Below are 22,792 nucleotides of genomic sequence, written 5' to 3'. Positions count from 1 at the left end.
TTTTTGGGGGGATGGAACCCTTCTACCTCTGGGCTACACTCCCACACCTATTTTTGTATTTTTATTTTTGGAAACAGGGTCTCTTAAGCCAGCAAGGCTGGCTTCAAACCTGTAGGATCCTCCTGTCTCTGCCTCCCAAGCGCGGGGATTACAAGCGTGAGCCACCACGCCTGGCAAAATTATATATGTGTGTGTGTGTGTGTGTGTGTGTTGTGTATAACAAAGATGTTTGTATGAAATTGGGCATGGTGGTACATGACTGTAACCTCAGTACTTAGGAGGCTGAGACAGGAAGATCACAGGTTTGTGGCCAGCCTCAGCAACTTAATGAGGCCCTGTTTCAAAATAAAAAATGAAGCCGGGCGTGGTGGCGTACACTTGTAATCCCAGCATTCGGGAGGCTGAGACCAGAGGATCGTGGTTCACGGACAACCTCAGCTACTTAGTGAGGCCCTTCGCAACTCAGTGAGACCTGGTTTCAAAATAAAAGAAAAAATAGGGCAAGGGGTTAGCTCGGAAGTCAAATGCCCCTAGGTTCCATCCCCAGACCCACAATCAATCAAGCAATCAATCAATAGAACTGGGGTGGTGGTATCTTGGGAGGCAGAATGCCCCTGAGTTCAATCCCCAGTAACATACACACACACACACACACACACACACACACACACACACACACACACACGCGCACACACACACACACACACAATTTGGGCAGAGTCCAGCATGGGCTAACCTTCTCAGAGGTTAACCTGAGAGCACTTCCCCAGGCTTGGGGGCTCCTCAACATCTAGTCTCGGTTCTGGCTCCTTCACACAGGGGTGCCTCACAGCCCCTGTAGACACAGGGCAGGTTCCCAGGCTGGCTTGCCAAGCCTCCGGGCTGTGGAGCCCCAGCATCTAACGAGCCCTAGAACTTGCAGACAGGGCTGGAGGTCCTGGGCCTGGCCAGCTGCCCAGGACTCTCCTTATGGGAAAGCAAGCATTTGTTGCCTTCCAGAGAAAGTTTCCAGTGACCTGGGGCACAGGAAAGCTTTTACTGAAGCAGCTATCAGATAAGAGTTGGACTCCCGTGAACCCTTTCCCTGCGCTGCTCAGGGAGGGAGCGGGGCAGGCGTGGTGCTGCTGCATGCTGCAGGGCTCTCCAGCTTTGCCCTCCGTCTGTCCTGCCTTGTGGGGTGGCGTGGACTCCATTAGAAAGCGCATGTAGTGCCCTGACTAGACCGGCGGCGGGAGCTCTGAGGCTACCTGGAGCAGCGAGATCTCCTCCTCACACCTTGCTCCTTCGGCACCGCTCCCTGGGGCCCCAGAGAACTCATGGGGCTCTGTGCCCTGTGGCTCTTGCCTGCCTCCCACCACTGCGTGCCCGGGAGCTCCGCCCTGCCCGCCAGGGCCCTGCCATCACGGGTCAGTGTGACCAGCCATTAGACTAGTGTTCCTGTGGCACTGATCCTGCATTCTAAGGTGTGACTGGAAAGCAGAGGGAAGCCCGGGCCAGGGCCCCCTCCCAACGCTGCCTTGCTTCTCCACCAGCCCCGAGCCGGGGCTGACCTTGCAAGGCCCTGTGGGTTCTGGGGTTGCCATGTTTGAGAGCCCTTGTCCCCTGCCTGGCTCTGCCCTCTGCACCATTGTTGCTTTGCATGGCTCAAACTCCCTGGGCTTCGGAAACGAGAGGAGAGGCCTCTGAAGCAAGGTGGACCCAGGCAGTGGACAGTACCCCGACAAAGGCATGGCTCCTATCCTGGCAGCCAGACCCAAAGCTTGGAGCACGGCACGACAACCAGTCTAGCCATGGCAAGAGCCCGACCTCCCTGTGCCTCTATGCCCACCTGAGACCAGAGGCTGAGCCAGTGGGCTGTCGATGGCTACGCCAGGCTCAGCACGGCTCTGACACTGGGAGCGAAGATCTTTTTTTTTTTTTTTGGTACTGGGATTGAATGTGGGGGCATCTACCTCCAAGATATACCCCTAGCCCCACTTTATGTTATTTTATTTACTTATTGCAGTACCAGTGACTGACTCAGTGGCATTCTACCTCTGAGCTATAGTCTCAGCCCTATATTTTATTTTTTGTTTTATTTATTTATTTATTTATTTATTTATTTATTTATTTATTTATTTTGGTGGTACTAGGAATGGAACCCAGGGGCTTACTACCTCCGGGCTATCCTCCCAGACCTATTTTATATTTTATTTGGAAACAGGGTCTCCCTAACTTGCTGAGAGCCTCACTCAGTAGCTGAGGCTGGCTTCGAACCCGTGCGATCCTCCTGTCTCAGCCTCCCAAGTGCGGGGATTACAAGTATGCGCCACCACGCCCGGCTTATTTTTTATTTTTAAACAGGACCTCACTAAGTTGCTAAGGCTGGCTTTGAACCTGTGATCCTCCTAAGTACTGGGATTACACACCACTACACCCAGCAGTCAGTATTTTTCATATATATTTGTAGATTCATATACACTGGGAAATACACACATTTAAAACATGTAAGGGAATGCCGGGCATGGTGGCACACACTTGTAATCCCCACGCTTGAGAGGCGGAGACAGGAGGATCGCGGAGGTTCGAAGCCAGCCGCGCTGGCTTAAGAGACCCTGTTTCAAAATATAAAACCTGGAGGTAGAAGGGCTTCCAGGAACCCCAGTACCACCACCAAAAAAAAAAAAAAAAAAAAAAACATGTAAGTGAATAGATCCCATTTATTGTGAGTGTGAGTGGCAGACTTTGTTATGTATCGGTGTGTTGGTAACTACTACCTGAAATCATGGAAGAGGAGACGTGGCCAGGCATGGTGGCCCTGGAATCACAGGTGCCACCACTGCACCTGGCAAGAGACTTATTTGATTATAAAATTCCTTCCAGTTAAGCCGGGTGTGGTGGCGCACGCTTGTAATCCCCGCGCTTGGGAGGCAGAGACAGGAGGATCGCACAGGTTTGAAGCCAGCCTCAGCTACTGAGTGAGGCTCTCAGCAACTTAGTGAGAGCCTGTTTCCAAATAAAGTATAAAATAGGCCTGAGGATGTAGCCCGGAGGTAGAAAAGTCCCTGGGTTCCACCCCAGTACCACCAAAAAAAAAAAAAATCCTCCCATTTATTTCCCAAAGTGGCTGTGCTTTTTGGGGACGTAGTTCAGTTGAGCTCCCTCTCGTGCCCCAGTGTGTGCCCTCTGACAACTGCTACTTCCCTGACACACTGTAAGCCATGATCCCCTTCCACCTGTCTGTGGCATGGCCACTGCTCCTCTCGGCAGTGCCCTGCAGTGACATCCACCCCTTCTGTGCAGATGGTGCAGTCCCTGGGCTTCGCCATCTACCGCGCACTGGACTGGGGTCTGGACGAGAGCGAGGAGCGGGAGCTCAGCCCGCAGCTGGAGCGGCTCATCGACCTCATGGCCAACAGCGACTGCGAGGACGGTAGCTGCGGGGCCGCGGACGAGGGCTACGGGGGCCCCGAGGAGGAGGAGGAGGCCGAGGGCGGCCCCCGAGCCGTGCGCACCTTGGCGCAGGCCATGCGGCTCTGTGCGGCGCGCCTGACCGACCCCCGGAGCGCGCAGGCCCACTACCAAGCTGTGTGCCGGGCACTCTTTGTGGAGACACTGGAGCTGCGGGCCTTCCTAGCCCGGGTCCGGGAGGCCAAGGAGGTGAGCAGTGGACAGGAACGAGGGCAGCAAGGTGCTGACGGTGGGACATGTCGCAGGGGGCCAGGAGGGTCCAGGAGCAGCCTCCCGGGAGGATTGGGTCCTGCTCCAAGGGAGCCTCGGTGTTTCGGTGGGGTAGGGTCTCCTGTGTGCGTGGACCCTGCCTCCCCTCAGCCTCCCCAGTGAGAGGAAGGGGATCTGGGCGGGGGCGGGGAGACTGGCTTTGCTCTTTTGCTCAGGTGGCAGAAGGAATTCGCAGAGTTAACCGATACCGGTCTCTGATCCCACCGTGACGCTATCTGGTGCCTTCTCTGTCTTTCTTCCAACCTAGAAAGATTCCTGAACAGCTTCTCTGGCCCCTTGGAGCCTGGCCAGGCTCGCAGGGGCGGTTCTGACTGATGGGGCCTGAGGTGGCCTGAGCCCAGCCTCACCTGCGGCCTTCATGTGCCAAGATCGGGAGGCTCCTCACCCTGTCCGGTCTGCTCAGGCCTCCCTCCTTGCTCTCCCTGATGTCCTGGGGATGTCCCCCACAGCAGTGGTGGTCCTGGTGCTCTGGTCCTTTGCACTCGGTGTGTGCTTTTTCTTGGGTCAGCTTCTCACCCAGACAGGAGCCCTTGCTCTAGGGGACACTGTCTCTGCATGCCAAGCATTGCCCCGGAAGCTCAGGGTGCTGATCATGGGCACAGAGACCAGGGCCCCTCAACGGGCACAGCTGGCCAGTCTGGGCTGCTTAGGGACAGACAGGATGGGAGAGCCACCTTCCGTGCCCTCTGCCCTCTGAGCTGGCCAGGTCCCATGCTAGAACTATTATTAGAACCACACACCGTGTGCTGCTCCGAGTTGGCAGCGCTTTCTAGAGCATCTCAGAGCCGTCTGGCAAGTGGCTGGGGTGAAAGCCAGGGTAACCGGTTCTGTCTTGGAGTAGCTGTGTGGGAAGGGCAGATGCTTCCCCAGGGCAGTGGAGTTAGAGCAGAGGCCGAGCTGCCACTGAGGCCCAGGACAGCTGCGACAGCAAGTCCCACTTTCCCCCCAAATTCTCACCATAGAAGCTACCCAACAGTCGGGCCAGCCTCCTGGTTCTCACCACCATGTATGCACTTCCCCACCTGGCGCTGCTTCCTGCCACCTGCAGGTCCCTTCACACCCCACCCACCACCATTCGACCAGTATTTGAGGACCTAGTGTGTCCAACACTGCGAGGCCTGGTAGTCAAAGGAGTGGCTAAGTGAGCAGGGTGCGAGGCCCAGGTCCTGTGGAGGAACAGCTGTGGGTGCTCTAAGGAGAAGGGCACGTCTGTGGCCCAGCCACAGTGTCCCTGAGGATCTGGAGGAAAATGGGAGCTCCTCACAGAAAGGGGGCCTCCATATTGTGTCGGCCATGGTGAAGACATTGCCTCCCTGGGGTACGTGGGTCAGATGGGAGGACGTGCCCCGTGGGTGCAAGGCTCTCACCCGCTCCTGCCCCGGAGGAGCCACCACGGCAGATGGACACATGCTCTGTGTGGTTCCTGGGTGTGACCTGGTGGCCCCAGATACCTTTCTGAGCCCCAAGGTCTGGGGCGGAAGGCCTGTGAGTGGTGGCCATGTGGTAAGGGGGAGCCCCGGCTGGGCAGGGCTGGCGGGCCCAAGTTGGCCTCTTCCCCTGGACTGACCAGACGTGTGGTCTCAGATGCTGCAGAAGCTGGGGGAGGAGGAACCGCAGGTGAAGCCGCTGGCCGAGCTCGACAACCTGGGACACACGGACTGGGTAAGATGGGGCCCCTCCTGACCGCTGCGCCCGGGCCGCCGGGGGCCTGCGGGGCTGAGGGCTATTTTATCTCCTCCTGGGGCCAGGCCCGGCTGTGGGTCCAGCTCATGCGGGAGCTGCGCCACGGGGTGAAGCTGAAGAAGGTGCAGGAGAAGGAGTTCAACCCCTTGCCCACAGAGTTCCAGCTCACCCCCTTTGAGATGCTGATGCAGGACATCCGTGCCCGGAACTACAAACTGCGCAAGGTCATGGTGAGCACCGGGCATCCGCCTCGCCCCCCTGCCAGAGCCCGCACCCCGGGCTTTGTGCTGGGCGCTGAGCAGCTGCTGGGCTGTAGGATGTGAGTGGGTAGATGTGCCGCCTGCCTCCCACAGCACAGTGTTGTGTTGGGGATGTGGTATGTCTTTGGGGGGAAGACACGGGACCAGGGGCTGGCCTTGGAGGAGGGACCAGGAGAATCGAGGCTGCAGGATTTTTCCATTTAACCAATTCTCACGTGGCCTTGACCTGGGCTGGCATCACTCTTAGAATATGTATGTATGTATGTATGTATGTATGTATGTATGTATGTATGGTACTGGGGACTGAACCCAGAGGCATTCTACCTTTGAGCAGAACCCCTGGCCCAATTTTATTTCTTACTTGGAAACACAGTCTCACTAGGTTGATGAGAGTCTCACTTATTGATGAGGCTGTCCTCCAACCTGTGATCCTCCCATCTCAGCCTCCCTAGTACAGGGATCACAGGCATGTGCCACCACATTCAGCCACTCAGAATTTTAATGAACAAGTTCATTTCATTCTAATGGCAGCCCTATGAGGCAGGTGTTACCACCCTCTTTTCCAGAAGAATCTGAGGTGTACAACACTCAGGCAGCCGGGTTAGGGGTGTGAGAGACCTTGGATGCTGAGGCTTCTACAGGGTGTGGCCTGGGTATCTGCTGTGTGCCTGTCCCAGGCAGCAGAGGCCATCAGAGGGGGGTGTGTGTGAAGACCGAGCGTGTCAGGGGCTGAGCAAGCCCCTAGCCCCCCAGCCCTTTCCCTGGCCAGCCCAGTCCTGAGCTGCAGCTCCCTCCCGGCAGGTGGATGGGGACATCCCTCCCAGGGTAAAGAAGGATGCACATGAGCTCATCCTGGACTTCATTCGTTCCCGGCCTCCACTGAAGCAGGTACTGGCTCTGCTCCTCCCCAGGGCACCCGAGAGCCTTGTGCTGTCCTGCGTCCACGCGGGAAGGGGTCCGAGCGCATCTCTGCGCTGCGGGAGGGGGCTCTGCTCTCTCTTTCTCTTGGCTGCACGTTTAGGCATGGGCCCTGGCACAGGCCCCTCCCATCTAGGAAGAACCCTGCTGGCCACCCTGACCCCACAGCAGGGGCAGGATCCCCAGGGCCAGGTTCCTGCCTGCTGAGCTGAGGGTTAGTGCTGACCCTCCTGGATTCCCTGAGCAGCTCCCTGCTCTTAGCAGGAGGGAGTCACCTGCCCTTCTGCCTGGTGCTCCATCCTCTTGCAGGTCTCAGAGAGAAGGCTTCGTCCGTTGCCACAGAAGCAGAGGACCCTGCATGAGAAGATCCTGGAGGAAATCAAGCAGGAGCGGAGGCTGCGCCCAGTGGGGGACCAGCGCCTGGGCACCCGCGGTGAGCCCTCAAGCAGCCCTGCCTGTCCCCCCCACCACCACCACACAGTTTTCCCTTGTCAGGCCACAGCTCAGGGAGTGGTGTCAGCCTCGGGAGCTCCTGTGTGGGTGGAGGACACAGGACATTTTCATTCTGCAGTGTAGATTCAGGGAGTTCTGGCAGCTCATAAAGTTTTATCAAGAGGCACACAAGGGCTGGGCCTGGTGGCGCAGACTTGTAATCCCAGCATTCGGGAGGCTGAGACCGGAGGATGAGGGTTCACGGACAGCCTCAGCTACTTAGTGAGGCCCTTTGCAACTCAGTGAGACCCGGTTTCAAAATAAAGAATAAAAAATAGGGCAGGGGGTTTAGCTCGGAGGTCGAATGCCCCTGGGTTCCATCCCCAGACCCACAAAAAAAAAAAAAAAAAAAAAAGAGCACACAAGGATGATCTGGTGGCAGACCTGGTGGTGCACACCTGTAATCCCAGTACTTGGGGGTCTGAGACAGGAGGATCTTATGTTCAAGGATAACCTGAGCAACTTAGCGAGGCCCTCTGCAAATTAGTGAGACCCTGTTTCAAAATAAAAGTAAGATGGCTGAGCATGGTGGCACATGCTTGTAATCCCAGTACTTAGGAGGCTAAGACAGGAGGATCGTGGTTTGCAGCCAGCCTCAGCTACTTAGTGAGGCCCTCTGCAACTTAGTGAGACCCTGTTTCAAAATAAAGAATAAAAGCTAGGTGTGGTGGCGCACGCTTGTAATCCCAGCATTCAGGAGGCTGAGACAGGAGGATCGCAGGTTCCTGGCCAGCCTCAGCTACTTAGTGAGGCCCTGTTTCAAAATAAATAATAAAAAATAGGGCAGGGGGTGTAGCTTGGAGGTCAAATGCCCCTGAGTTCCATTTCCAGACCTGCAAAAAGTAAATAAACAAATTATTTAATAAAATAAAAAATAGGGCTGGGAGTATAGCTCAGAGGTAGAATGCCCCTGGATTCAATCCCCAGTACCATACACACAATAAAAAGTAAAATAGGGTTTGGGTATAGCTCAAAGCCAGAATAAGATTTGGATTTGAAAAAACCAGATATTTATCTAAATAACTGAGACTGGACCTTCCTTGTAAATTCAAGAGCTTAGGCACCTCTGAGTCCTCTTGCCTGTGTGTGGCTGGGCTACTCACTGGTCAGTGTCTGGCGGGCCTGCTCTAGGCTGGGCTGCTCATTGGTCAGTGTCTGGCGGGCCTGCTCTAGGCTGGGCTGCTCATTGGTCAGTGTCTGGCGGGCCTGCTCTAGGCTGGGCTGCTCATTGGTCAGTGTCTGGTGGGCCTGTTCTAAGATGGGCTGCTCATTGGCCAGTGTCTGGCGGGCCTGCTCTAGGCTGGGCTGCTCATTGGTCAGTGTCTGGCAGGCCTGTCTTCAGGCTGGCTGCTCATTGGTCAGTCCTCAGGTTCCCTCCATGTCCTGCCAGCCTCTCTCCCTGCTCACTGTCTCCCTGCTCACTGTCGGGTCCTGCCTGTCGTCCTCCCTCCAGGCTTTGGCTCCCTGCCCTGCATCCTCAGCGCCTGCTCCGGGGATGTCAAGTCTACATCCTGCATCAACCTGTCTGTCACGGGTGCACAGCGCCCGCGGCCCCGGGTCCTGCTCAAGGCACCGACCTTGGCTGAGATGGAAGAGATGACCACATCTGAGGTCAGACTCATGAAGACCCTGGCGGGGTTGGGGGGAAGCCAAGCCATGGCAGCAGCATTCAGCTGAGCCCGTGATCTGGCCACCGGCAGGACCGGGCAGCTGGGGCCGGGGCAGCTGTCCTTGCCCACTTGGCAGCTCAGAGGGAACCTTGGGACTCTGGGAGAGTGGCCTCTCCCAGCTGGAAAGAAAAGTGACCCATTGTCCTGTGGCCAGGAGGGAGAGCGCTTCCGGGCAGTGTGAAAGGCGGGCCCTAAAGCCGGGCGTGGTGGGCACGCTTGTAATCCCAGCATTTGGGAGGCTGAGACCGGAGGATCGCGGTTCGGGGACAGCCTCAGCTACTTAGTGAGGCCCTCTGTAACTCAGTGAGACCTCGTTTCAAAATAAAGAATAAAAAAATAGGGCAGGGGTGTAGCTCGGAGGTCGAATGCCCCTGGGTTCCATCCCCAAACCCCAAAAAAAAGAAAGGAAAGAAAGGCGGGCCCTAGCCCTCCCCTTCAGGGCTGGGGGAGGCCTCAGCCCATGGCCTCTCAGAAAGCTCAGCCTCCTCCCACCCCAGCCTGGCCTCTCCCGCGCTTTCCCAAGACCTCAGGGAAGAGTTCAGGACTTGCTATGAAGGTTCCAGAAGACCAGAGACCGGCAGTGCGTGGAGGACAGCCTGGGGTCTTGGGGACCAGCAGCGCTTCTGGGTCTGAGGCCTTGGTGCAGGGTTGGGCAAGAGGTGGTGGGGCAGAATGAACAGCCAGGGCAGGGCTGTGTCTAACATGTTCGCAGGAAGAAGAATCTCCGTGTGGGGACGTGACACTGAAACGGGACCGCTCTTTTTCGGAGCACGACCTGGCCCAGCTCCGGAATGAGGTGACCTCTGGCCTGCAGCCAGCCCCTCAGCCCCCAGGAGGGACAGAAGCACCCCGGCCCCGAGCAGGCAGCATGCACACCTGGAGGCCCAGCACCCGAAACCAGGGCAAGTGCCGCCATTCACCCAGCCCGCCATGCCCCTCAGAGCCGTCCCACGGCGCTGTGTGCCGCCATAGCCGCACCTCATCCTCGGCAGGCAGCACCCAGGGGTGCCTGTGGGAAGGGTGTTTACGGTTCCCTCCTACCTCGGGCAAGCATCCCCTTTTAGACTTGAGAACTTAAGTTTTACAAAGAACTTAAATCCCCATGATTCGATTACTAAACATTGTATTATCAACATACTGGAGCTGGGCATGGTGGTGCACTCCTGTAATCCCAGTGCTTGGAAATCTAAGACTGGAGATCACAGGTTTCAGGACAGCCTCAGCAATTTAACAAGACTCTCAGCAACCTAGAGAGACCCTGTTTTAAAATAAAAATGAAAGCCAGGCCTGGTGGCGCATGTCTGTAATCCCAGTACTTGGGAGACTAAGACAGGAGGATTGCAGGTTCATGGCCAGCCTTAGTGAGGCCCTCCTTCAAAATAAAAAATAAAAAATAGGGCTGGGGGCATAGCTTGGAAGTAGAATGACCCAGGGTTCAATTCCATATTCTGCCAAAAAAAAAAAAAAAAAAAAAAAAAGGACTCGGGTTGTAGTTCAGAGGTAGAATGCCCCTGTATTCAATTCCCAAGACCACAGAACAAAAAAAACCCAAATAGTTCTGGGGGTATGGCTCAGAGATAGAATGCCTCTGGGTATTCTACCTGGGTTCAAACTCCAGTATAAGCTGGGCGTGGTGGTGCACACTTGTAATCCCAGCACTTGGGAGGCTGAGACAGGAGGATCACACAGGTTCTAAGCCACCCTTAGCTACTTAGTGAGACTTTTGGCAACTTAGTGAGACCCCGCTTCCAAATAAAATATAAAAAACCCCTCCATTTTAAAAACAAAAACAATCCCAGTACTTGCTGAGATAAGAGGATTTCAGGTTTGAGGCAGCAACATTTAAAAATAAGAAATAAAATAGGGATGAGGTGCATCTCAGAGGTAGAACATTTGTGGTTTCATTCCTCAGTACCACAAGGGGAAAAAAAAGAACCTCTTTCAGGGGAGAGAGCTGGCTAGCCAGGACTTCCAGAGCTTCTCTGGTGCACAGAGCCAGAGTCCCTCATGGGCAGGTAGGCTTGCAGCATCGCTGGAACCCCGCCTATTACACACCACCATTCCCACAGCTCTTTTCCTGTCCAGAAGCACAAAGGCCTGGGCTGTGCTTGCTGGCAGTGCAGGGCTGGTCCACCATTGAAGGGTTGGGCGCTCAGGCCAACCTGGGGACAAGGGGCCATCTGCTCACCAGGCATGGTCTGCCCTTGGGTCACCCAAGCAGCCCTGTAGCTTTGTGTCCGTGCTCAGATGCCAGCTGGGTGGTGGTGATTCAGTGTCCAGTGTTCCTTGGTCCAGGCCTTAGGCTCACCCCAGGTCTCTTCCTCCCCTGCTGCCCCTGGGCCCTGCAGAGCCCGTGCCCTAGGCAGGCTTCAGCTCTGCCTTTGGAGCCCCTGGTATGTGCGGGCCAGAGGAGGAGAGCCTGCTGCAGGGTCCCGTGTGCCCTCTGACCACACAGGCCTGGCACAGCTCCCAGCTGGGTGACTGACTGGCTTTCCACTTGACCTTCAGCTTGGCTGTCCACCCACGGGAACACACGCCTTCCTGCTAAGTGGTCCTCACTGCCTAAGGTCTTCCTCCAGGTTCCGGTGCTTCGAGTGTTCAGTCCCCACCTGACCCCAGCTCCACCCAGCGCAGCCCAGCCGACAGGCCTGAGGCTTCTGTGTCTGCTCCGGACGCCAACGCCAGGCACCTGTGGCTGGTGAGTGCCGGTGCAGATTGCCCCGGGGATGTGGAGCATCTCCATGGTCCTTCCCAGGACTCTAGTGGATAGTGATGGGCCTGGCTTTGTCCTTTGCATCTGGGGAGGTTGGTCTTTGCTGCCACCTGCTGGGTCGCATTGGCACTGCAGCCCAGAGCCCTTGAGCAGCCTAGCCCGGGCAAGGGTCATGTTGTTGGTCAAGACCTTGACCCTCTCTGTTGAGATGGTCACTCGTAAGCTGGGAGGTTGCAGCCAGACATCAGCAGCCTTGTCTGGAAGGTACCCTGGGTGGGAGGCCTCAGCTCCGCACCGCTCAGACCCTCCACAGGCTGCTTAGGTGTCCACATGACATGGTGGCTGGCTTCCTCCAGAGAAGTGGTGCAAGAGAAAGCCAAGAAGAAGCCATAGTGAATCTCATGACCCAGTCTGAGCCTGACACTTACTACCCACTGAGAGGGCGTCACCAAGTGCAGTTCATTCTCAAGGGAGGGAAATTAAGGACCACTATCTTGGTCACATTCCCCAAGTCTACCAGGCATAGGGGTGCACGACTGTACTCCCAGCTCCTTGAAAGGCTGAAGCAAGAGGATCACAATTTCAAGGCCAGCTTGCCTAGCACATGAGAGACCCTGGGTTCAATCTGAGAGAGAGAGAGAAAAAAAAAAAAGAGGAGGAGGAGGAAGAGGAGGAGGAGGAAGAGGAAGAGGAGGAGGAGGAGGAAACCCCAAAAGTTTTATGGTGTCTTTTAGCTCTGAAATCTTGGAAGTGCTTTCTGAAAAGCCTGGTTATCAAAATCAGAGCACCTGAGCTGGGCATGATAATACATACTGTAATCCCAGTACTTAGAAGGCTGAAACAGGAGGATTGCAGGTTCGAGACCAGCCTCAGCAACTTCGTGAGACTCTTAGTAACCGGATGAGACCCCGTTTCAAAATAAAAAAGGGCTGGGGGTCGAGCTTGGAGGTGGAATGCCCCTATATTCAGTTCCCAGTCCCACACATACATATAATCAACTGGGCATGGTGGTGTACGCCTTTAATCCCAGTACTTAGGAGGTTGAGTCAGGAGGATCGCAGGTTCACGGGAAACCTGAGCTACTTTGTGAGGCCCTCCACAACTTTGTGAGATCCTGTTTCAAAATAAGAAAAGATAGGCCTGATGATATAGCTCAGAGGTAGAATGCACCTGGGTTCAGTCCCCAGTAACCACCAAAAAGAAGCCAGGCATGGGGGTGCACACCTGTAATTTTAGTACTTGGGAGGCTGATATAGGAGGAATGCAGGTTTGAGGACAGCCTCAGGACCCTATTTCAAAAAATAAATAAAAAGGGGTAGGGGTGTACCTCAGAGGTAGAATGCCCTGAGTTCAATCCCTAGTACCAAAATAAAATACAATAAAAAGTAAAATAGAGCTGGGGGTATATCTTAGAGGTAGAATGTCCTGGGTTTAGTACCAAACAGAACAGAACAGAACAGAACAACAACAACAAAACAAATTGAAGCTCTTGGCAGTCTCCAGTCCTGCCTGCAGCAGTACTTGTACCTCCTCTGGGGACAGGCCCTGCTCCCTCTGTGTCTGGCCTGAGGATTCCTGGCCACAAGGGCCTGGCAACAGGTACTAGAGCCCACGGGCCTCAATGCCCCTGGTCGGTGGAGAGGGACACAGGGTCCCTATGCTCTCCTCTGGCCAGAGAGCCCTGCAAGGATAGCCCACTGCCAACCTAGGACAAAGGGCACCATTCAACTTCTGTCTTTGGGACAGCCTTGTAGCTGTCACAATATTTGACATTTCAAGCTCTGTGCGCCCGGCGCTATGTTAAGGATATCATGTGTATTACCTCAATGGAGTTGTTTTATTTTGTTTTTGCGGGTCTGGGGATGGAACCCAGGGGCATTTGACTTCCAAGCTATACCCCTGCCCTATTTTTTATTCTTTATTTTGAAACAGGGTCTCACTAAGTTGCATAGGGCCTCACTAAGTAAGTAGCTGAGGCTGTCTGTGAACCATGATCCTCTGGTCTCAGCCTCCCGAATGCTGGGATTACAAGCATACACCACCACACCCAGCTTACCTCAGTGTAGTTGAAACACAACCCCTTTTCGTAGAAAGTGAAGCTTAGTGAAGTCCAACATCAAGTTTTGTGCCAGCCCTGGGCAGTGAAGCCTGGGTCACTGAGCAAAGGCCCAGTAGGACCATGCCCCTGCCGAGGCCAGGGCACACACAGGGTCAAGCAGCACAGAGTGTCCAGGAGCTCCTGGGAGAGCGTGGCAAGGGAGGGGGCTTCCTTAGTTAAGGCTTCCAGGGGGAGGGGAGCTTTGCGGCCCACCCTGGTTGGTGTGTGTTTGCAGGAGGGAGCACTATGAACTGATGGGGGTGCAGCTCAGGGAAAGTGGTCAGTGAGAGCAGGGGCAGGCTCCAGGCCAGCAGGTCTGGGAAGCTTGCCCTAGCAGCAGGGCCTCTTCACAGAACAGGGAGCACGCCCACTCCTGGGAGTGGGGAGCGGGTGAGCCGTGAGCACAGTTCAGGGAGTTGCCAGATTGTTGGACCAGGGTCCCTGGGGAAGGAGAGAAGCTCTTGGGCCTTGGCCCTGGGCTTGAGCGAGCAGGACCCCAACCCCAGGAGTTCCGGCACCCTGTGGAGAGCCTGGCTCTGACTGTGGAGGAGGTGGTGGACGTGCGCCGAGTGCTGGTGAAGGCCGAGATGGAGAAGTTTGCCCAGGACAAGGAGCTCTTCAGCAGCCTGAAGAGAGGGAAGGTAGGGCAGCCCGTGCCGGCAGGGCTTCTCCATGCTTGCTCCCGGGCTGGTGGGGAACCCTGGGGCCGGGCGAGGACTGGGCTGGACCTCAGTGGGCCCAAGCAGCTGGGCCCTCGGCAGTCCTTCCCTTGCAGATTTGCTGCTGCTGCCGAGCCAAGTTCCCGCTGTTCTCCTGGCCGCCCACCTGTCTCTTCTGCAAAAGGTGAGCCTGCCGCCTGCACTCGGCTACAGATTAACGAGGAGGAGGTGAGCTGCCTCCAGGCCAGCACTGACCTGTGTGGTGGAACGGCTCTGGTTACCAGAATGTTCTGTCGCGCACTATGCTGTAGCTCTTGAGTCCTCGAGACATCGTTAGTGCAGCTGAGGAACAGAACAGTCTTGAAGGTTCCTCGTGTTTCTCATGCCATGAATGCAGAAGGACAGTCCCCAGCAGCTCAGGCTCCTTCTTGTTTTCTCCAAGTGCGCCTCCCTGGGCGGAGCAAGCTGGGCTTCAGTTGGTCCTAGGGCTGTCCTTTTTGGCATCTTTCTTTCTTTGTTTTTCTTCGTGCATTTCAGGAAGCTACCTCAATCCTCAGAATGCTTGATATGCTCAAGATATACATTAATCCTCCAGCAAGAATCCCACTCTTGCTGGGCGTGGTGGGCACGCTTGCAATCTCAGCATTTGGGAGACTGAGCCAGGAGGATCGCGGTTCGCGGACAGCCTCAGCTACTTAGTGAGGCCCTCCGCAACTCAGTGAGACCCTATTTCAAAATAAAGAATAAAAAAAAGGGCAGGGGGTATAGCTTGGAGGTCGAATGCCCCTGGGTTCCATCCCCAGGCCCCCCCAAAAAAAGAATCCCCACCCTTAGCTCATTTCTTAAAAGCAGTGCCAGCAAGCTGAGCACGGTGGCCCATGCTTGTAATTCCAGTACTTGGGAGGCTGAGACAGGGGAAATCACAAGTTCGAAGCCAGCTTCAACAACTTAGTAAGACCCTTTGCTTAATGAGACCCTGTTTCCAAATAAGAAATAAAATCGGGCTGGGGGTTTAGCTCAGTGATAGAATCCTCTGGGTTCAATCCCTAGTGCCACAAAAATAATAATAAAATATAGGGTTGGGTTTGTAGCCCAGAGGTAGAATGCCCCTGGGTTCAATCCCCAGTACCACAAAACAAAAACAAAAACAAAACAGTACCACTGTGCTGGGTAACTGCAGCCTCTTGAGTTTTGCCTGGCAGCATGTGGGGCACCCTTGTTCATGGTACCTGCCCCCTTATGTCTGTTACCCTTCTTGTAGACTTGCAGGTGGGCGGCCAAAGCCACAACTCCGTGTTTGTTGTTTTTTCTTTCTTTTTGGGGGGCTGAATGGGATGGGGATTGAGCCCAGGGACATACCTCCAAGCCATACTCCCAGCCCTATTTTATACATGTTTTAAGACAGGACCTTGCTAAACTGGTGAGGCTGTCCTGGAACCTGTGACCCTCCTGTCTCAGCCTCCTAAGTACTGGGATTACAGGTGTGTGGAACGTGCTCAGGGTCAAGAAGAGTGTCTGTTTCTACAAGCCGTAACTGAAAGTACCATGATTCATGAGGTTCCACGTAGAAAGGCTGCAGAGTGAGCAGCCCCGGACCAAGCGCCCCCAGGCCCAAGTGGCAAGTCACAGAGCAAGCCCAGACTGTCCCCAGGTGCCTCAACTGCTGCCCAGAGTCAAGTGTGAGAATAAGAGGGAGGGAGGGAGGAAGAAAGAAAAGGAGGGAGGGGGAGAGGGGGAGGGAGAGAGGGAGGGGGAAAGAGAGGGAGGGAGAGAGGGAGAAAGAGAAGGAGAGAGGGGGAAAGAGAGGGAGGGAGAGATGATTTTTAAGCTCTGGGAAAGCTGAGCGTGGTGGTACACGCTTGTAATCCCAGTGTTTGGGGGGCTGAGACAGGAAGATCCCAGTTCATGGACAACCTCAGCTACTTAGTAAGGCCCTTTGCAACTCAGTGAGACCCTGTTTCAAAATAAAGAATAAAAAAACGAGTATAGCTTGGGGGTAGAAAATACCCCTGGGTTCCATACCCAATAGTGCAAAAGAGGGCTGTGGCTGTAGGTTAGTGTTAGCTCTTGGATTCAATCTCCAGTACTCCAACCAAAAAAACTGGGTGTGGGAATAAGAAAATGTTAGTTACTGCTTAAAATTAAGTATCTCAACCAGGCATGGTAGTATACGCCTGTAATTCCAGTACTTGGGAGGTTAAAACTGGAGGATCACAAGTTCAAATACTCAACAATTTAGTGAGGCCCTTTTTAAAAAATATATCTGGGTTTAATCTCCAATACCACAAAATAAATGAATACATAGGTAAATTTTAAAAAATTGAGCATCTCAGCCGGGCGTGTTCATGCACGCTTGTAATCCCAGCAGTTAGGAGGCTGAGACAGGAGGATTGCCGTTTGAGGACAGCCTCATCTACTACTTAGGCCCTTTGCAACTCAGTGAGACCCTGTTTCAAAATAAAAAATAAAAATTGTGGCTGGGGGGTGTATCTTGGAGGCAGAATGCCCCTGGGTTCCATACCCAGTACTGCAACGAAAAAACAAAAAGAAAATTTTTTTTTAGCATCTCGATTGAGGCCCCCTGCTTAGATGGTGCTTCTCTGGTGAGAGACATCAGGCACCACCAGTGTAGAGGGATGAGGAAAATCCAGCAGATGTTCCTGAGAGAAAGCTGAGGGGCAGAGGTGTACTGGGAAGGAGACAAGGAGCAAGCAAGCAAGCTTCTGCAGCGGCCGGCACCAGGCCACTGTGAGCATGCTTGTTGGACGCGGGCCTGGTGGGTGGATGTGGGACCAGCAGCAGTGTTTCCCCTGGGCCCGTTCATTGCACTCTCTTCCCTTCCAGGGCTGTCTGCACTTCCTGTAGCATAAAGGTAAGGATCCCCTCAGATCTCCAGGTCTCTGTGAAGCGAGACAGGGCTCTGCTGTCTCCTATTGGACTTGGATGTATGGAACAATCCCACCCCCTCAGGCACCTCATCTATCACCTGCCTCTAGGCAGAGAACCCTGTCCTATACTTTCCAAGCCTTCATGCAGTTTTTAAGCACCATTGCCAATGGTCTTTTTTTAAAAAAGCTTTAAAGCTGAGCATGGTGGTGCATGCTTGTCATCCTAGTACTTGGGAGGCTGAAACGGGAGGATTGCAGGTTTGTGGTCAGCTTCAGGTACTTAGCAAGGCACTCCACAACTTACTGAGACCCTGTTTTAAAATAAAGAATAGCCGGGCGTGGTGGCTATTCTTTATTTTAGAGATTACGCTTGTAATCCCCACGCTTGAGACAGGAGGATCGCGCAGGTTCGAAGCCAGCCGTGCGCGCTGGCTTAGGAGACCGTTTCCAAATAAAAATAAAAAATAGGTCTGGGAGTGTAGCCTGGAGGTAGAAGGGTTTCCAGGAACCCCAGTACCACCAAAATAAATAAATAAATAATAAATAAATAATAAATAAATAAATAAATATAAAATAAAGAATAAAAATAGGGTGTAACTCAGAGGCAGATCCCTGGTACTGCAAAAAAAAAAAAAAAAAAAAAGCTGTAAACACTGCATGAGTAGGCTAGTCCTCGCAGAAGAGTCCTTACACAGCTCCTTGGTGAGGCTCTCTTGCATGTGGGTGCGTGTTCCATGAGGCAGGCATGCACAGAGGAAAGCCGGCAATAATGCTGAGAGGTGTCAGTCACCCCTCAGGTCAGGTGCTGCTGAAGGGCGCTCCAGACCCTCCTTTATAACCTAGCCCTCGATGGTGGGAAACCTCCACTTCGTCAGTGCTAAATGTCAACTGTGTGCCAGGCATGATGCTAGGCCCTTCGTGGGATAAAAGGCAAGCTTCCTGCTCTCTGAGGAGTTCCCGTTTAGATAAACAGAAAACCAGCCAGGGTGTGATGAGGGAGGCCCTGCCCAGCGTGCAGACCCGAGTGCGGGAGGAGCCACCGCAGACCTCGGGCCTCTTGGCGGCCACCCAGAGGCAGTAGGTGTGCTTGTCCTTGCTGGGGCCTTGCCTCACCTCCCTCTGCTGCAGATGAAGATGCCTTCCAAGAAGTGTGCACACATTCCTGTCTACACACTGGGTTTTGAAAGCCCTCAGAAGGCGTTGACTGCCAAGCCTACACCGTCGCAGAGGAGAGATGTCTTCCAGTATGTTCCTTGGCTTTGTCTCTGGGTGTTGCTGGGGTGGGGGGCAGATGTTGATGGTAACTGGGCAGTGAAGATGCCCCCCGGAATTATAAATGGACATTTGAGGCAGCTGTTGAGATGCAGATCATTTTCGAGGGCTCTGGGAGGCAGAGTGGGTCGAGATGGAAACTGAACTGGGGGTCAGGACCAAGTCTCTAGTGCCTCAAGGAAGAGCCAAAATCCCATGAAGGTGTGATGCTGAAGGGAGGGGCAGGCAGCCTGGAGGGGTGGCTGTGGACATAAAACTCGGGGGGTGGGATCCCAGAGGGCCGGTGGTACCTGGGTGGCTGGTCCGTCTCCCTGATGTCCTCTCCCGACTCCCACCCTGCCTCAGATCCCTGCAGGGAACACAGTGGCAGAGCGTGGAAGAGGAGTTCCCCCACATCTACGCCCATGGCTGCGTCCTGAAGGACGTCTGTAGTGAGTGCACCAGCTTCGTGGCCCACATCGTGCGCTCCAGCCGCAAGAGCATGGACGTCCTCAACACCACATCCCGCCGTGGCCGCCAGACCCAGTCCCTCTACATCCCCAACGACAGGACTTTGGACTTCAAATGATGGCCCAAGGCAGCCCGGCCTCCGGGGAAGAGGCTGGCTTAGGACTGCACCAGGCCACCAGGAGGCGCTCTGCCTGCCCTGGGGCACAGTTGAACACCACCCTCCAGCTGTGCATGTACATATATACATATATAGATACGTTTCTAATATATACACACAGCCTATATATTTATATACTTTGTTTCCTGACCCCACAGTTCCCTGGGGCCAGGCTCATTCTGCAGCCCTGACCCTGAGGAAGGCTGTTTCCTCAGAGGATTCCTTGGACGGGCAGGGAGGAAGTGGGGAAGGGGTTTGTCAGAGGAGGGAGGGCCAGGACTCTAGAGCCTAGGGCTCCTGGCCCATGTCCACTTCTCCACCCCAGGAGTGAGACTTCAGCAGCATCCCCTTCCTGGGTGGACATCTAGGTTGGGACAAGGGTCCCCTGGCTCCCAGATGGACCAAAGCACCTTGACTGCTCCTGTTCTGCCTTATGGGGTGTGTGAGTCAGCCTCTGTTGCTGTGACAAAGTACCTGAGATAAAGAGCTTAAAAGGAGGAAAGGTTTATTTGGCTCATAGTTTCACTCCATGGTTGCGGGGCCCCATCACCCTGGGCCTGTGGTGAGATGACATCCCGGTGGGGAGCACGTGGCAGACCAGAGCTGCCGCCCATGGTGGCCAGGAAGCAGGGAGAGGAAGGAGCCAGGAAGCAGGGAGAGGAAGGAGCCAGGCCCCACACGCTCTTCAGGCAGGCCTCCGGGGACCTGCTTCCTTCAGCACGGCCCTGCCTCCTAAGGTTTCCAAGAGGTTGGTCCCCGCCTTTGGGGACAGTCCATATCCACACCCTGACATTCTGCTTCTGACCCCAAAACTCACACTCATTGAACAAGGCAAAGTGCATTCAGTCTAAGAGTGATCACAGGCCTAACAGGATTGCTCAAAAGTCCAAGTCCAGCAGGTGCACACCTGTAATCCTAGCTACTCAGGAAGCTGAGGCAGGAGGATCACAGGTTCAAGGGCAGGAGTGTGCAATAATTTAGGAAGACCATTTCAAAAATAAGCTGAAGGGCTGGGCGTTGTGATACATACCACACACGTAATCCCAGTACTTGGGAGGCTGAGACAGGAGGATTGCAGGTTTGAGGCCAGCCTCAGCTACTTAGGCCTTCCACAATTTAGACCTTGTTTCAAAATAAAGAATAAAAAATGGTGACTGCAGATGTAGCTTGGAGATAGAATGCCCCTGGGCTCAATCTCCAGTTTTTTGTTTTTGTTTTGTTTTGTTTTTTTAACCGGGTCTGGGGATGGAACCCAGGGGCATTCGACCTCTGAGCTACACCCCCTGCCGGTTTTTTTTGGTTTTTTTTTGCGGGTCTGGGAATGGAACTCGGGCATTCAACCTCCGAGCTACACCCCCTGCCCTAATTTTTATTCTTTATTTTGAAACCGGGTCTCACTGAGTTGCAAAGGGCCTCACTAAGTAGCTGAGGCTGTTCGCGAACCGCGATCCTTTGGGTCTCAACCTCCCAAATGCTGGGATTACAAGTGTGCACCACCACACCTGGCTCAATCTCCAGTTCTATTAAAAAAAAAAAAAAAGGCTGGAGGCAGGCATGGTGGGGCATGCCTGTAATCCCAGAACTTGGGAGCTGAAACAGGATTACAGCTATCCTCAGCACTTAGCAAGAGCTTCAGCCACCTAGTGAGACCCTGAATCAAAAAAAAAAGCCAGGCGTGGTGGCCTGAGACAGGAGGATCCCACAGGTTCGAAGCCAGCCTCAGCTACTTAGTGAGGCTCTTATCAATTTAGTGAGACCCTGTTTCCAGATAAAATATAAAATAGGTCTTGAAGTGTAGCCCAGAGGTAGAAGGTCCCTGGGTTCTACTCCCAGTACCACCACCAAAAAAAAAAAAAAAAAAAAAAAAAAGAAAGCCAGCCATGGTGGCACACACTTGTAATCCCAGCATTTGGGAGGCTGAGACAGGAGGATCATGGTTTGCAGACAGCCTCAGCTACTTAGTGAGGCCCTTTGTAACTCAGTGAGACCCTGTTTCAAAATAAAGAATAAAAAAAAAAATAGGGCTGGGGCTGGGGGTGTAGCTCAGAGGTAGAATGCCCCTGAGTTCCATCCCTAGTACCGCAAAAAAAGGGGGACTGGAGGTGTAGCTTGGAGGTAGAATGTCCTTGAGTTCAGTCCCCAGTACCAAAAAACAAAAACAAAAACAAAGAAACCCAGGTGTGATGTAGCTCGGAGGTAAAGTGCTGCTGGGCTCAATCTCCAGTACCTCTCAGTGACAGCACGCCTGGCATGCATGGGTCCCTGGGCTCCAGCCTACAGTACCACCACCATAAAGAAAAGGGAAAAAAGCCCAGCATGGTGGCACACTCTTATAATCCCAGCATCTGGGAGGCTGACACAGGAGGATCTGGGTTCACAGCCAGCCTCAGCTGGGGGTGTAGCTTGGAGGTAGAATGCGCCTGGGTTCCAGCCCCAGTATCACAAACAAAAAACAAGTTCAAAATCTCCTCTGTGACTCAGGGAAAACTCTTAGCTAGAGCCCCCATAAAAATAAGTAATAATGTACTTCCACAATGGTACAGGGTAAATAGTCCCATTCCAAAAAGGAGGAGTAGAATACCAAGGCTCAGACCAAACCAAGACTAAAATCCAACAGGGCAAACACCACATTCCGTGCTCCTTATCCAGGACCTGGTGATGGGAGGCTCTGGGCCGGGCAGCGGCGCCCACTGGCCTTGCGGGCTACGGCCCACACAGCCCCTCGCAGGGCCTCTGCACACTGCCCACAGCTTTCCTGGCAGGCAGTCCAGGTTCCTGGCATCTTTACCTTCCTGGGATCTCGCTGCAGCTTGGACTTCACTCTCACAGGTTCCTCATGGCCCTCCCAGGGCTGTGTGCAGAGCCCCTGGCCCTCCTGGCCTGCCAGCCCTCCTTTGAAATCTTGATGGAAGCCTCCATAAACCAACTCTTGCATACTGTGCCCCTGAACAAACACCAGCTTGTGGCTGGCACCAAGGTCTGCTGCTGGCTGGAGAAGCAGCTCGGTCCACTGGGACCACAGCTGCAGTGGCTTCTGAGTGCTTGGATGGTCAAGTGAAACTGGACAGAACATCATAGTGGCCAGACACCCAGGGCTCTTCTTTTTTGGTTTGCAGTACTGGGGATGGAACCCAGGAGGCATTCTATCTTCAAACTACACCCCAACCCTATTTTATTCTTTTATTTTGAAACAGGGTCTCACTAAATTGCTGAAGCTGGCTGCAAATGTACAATCCTCCTGACTCAGCTCCCAAGTACTGAGATGGCTCAGAGAGAGTGCGCGCGCGCTCTCTCTCTCTCTCTCTCTCTCTCTCTCAGTACTGGGGATGGAACCAAGGGGCATTCTAGCTCCAAGCCACACCCCCAGCCCTATTTTTTTGTTCTTTATTTTGAAATGGGGTCTCAAGCCTGGCATGTTGGCGCATGCTTATAATTCCAGCATTCAGGAGCCTGAGACTGGAAGATCGCAGTTTATGGACAGCCTCAGCTTCTTAGTGAGGTCCTCCGTAACTTACTGAGACCCTGTTTCAAAATAAAGAATAAAAAATAGGGCAGGGAGTGTAGCTTGGAGGTCGAATGCCCCTGGGTTTCACCTGAGTTCCATCCCCAGACCTGCAAAAAAAAAAAAAAAAAAAAGAAATGGGGTCTCACTGAGTTGCAAAGGGCCTCACTAAGTAGTTGAAGCTCTCTACAAACCTGGATCTTTCTGTGTCAGCTCAGCTGTCTCTCTCTCTCTCTCTCTCTCTTTTTTTTTTTTTTTTTTTTTTTGGTGGTACTGAGGATGGAACCCAGGGGCTTTCTACCTCTGGGCT

The 22,792-nt window shown here is 53.9% G+C and overlaps 1 protein-coding gene across 1 annotated transcript in view; it reads left to right on the top strand.

The window, feature by feature from the left end:
- Positions 1-18,941, top strand: part of SPIRE2 (spire type actin nucleation factor 2) — a gene marked incomplete at both ends in the record, with an annotated part of 33,356 nt that extends 14,415 nt beyond the window's left edge. Inside the window, 13 exons of the mRNA XM_080702042.1 lie at positions 3,283-3,639; positions 5,305-5,382; positions 5,469-5,633; positions 6,465-6,551; positions 6,891-7,014; positions 8,527-8,684; positions 9,456-9,703; positions 11,363-11,441; positions 14,061-14,195; positions 14,330-14,397; positions 17,058-17,085; positions 18,230-18,345; positions 18,719-18,941. Coding sequence (XP_080558168.1) covers positions 3,283-3,639; positions 5,305-5,382; positions 5,469-5,633; positions 6,465-6,551; positions 6,891-7,014; positions 8,527-8,684; positions 9,456-9,703; positions 11,363-11,441; positions 14,061-14,195; positions 14,330-14,397; positions 17,058-17,085; positions 18,230-18,345; positions 18,719-18,941 — 1,866 coding nt within the window. The remainder of the gene's footprint in view (positions 1-3,282; positions 3,640-5,304; positions 5,383-5,468; positions 5,634-6,464; positions 6,552-6,890; positions 7,015-8,526; positions 8,685-9,455; positions 9,704-11,362; positions 11,442-14,060; positions 14,196-14,329; positions 14,398-17,057; positions 17,086-18,229; positions 18,346-18,718) is intronic.
- Between the last annotated feature and the right edge of the window lie 3,851 nt (positions 18,942-22,792).

This window comes from Muscardinus avellanarius (genome assembly GCF_963383645.1).
Source record: "Muscardinus avellanarius genome assembly, chromosome: 10".
Lineage (NCBI taxonomy): Eukaryota > Metazoa > Chordata > Mammalia > Rodentia > Gliridae > Muscardinus > Muscardinus avellanarius.
The sequence above is the reverse complement of the archived record's forward strand: the minus strand, read 5'-3'. Positions and strand labels throughout refer to the sequence as shown.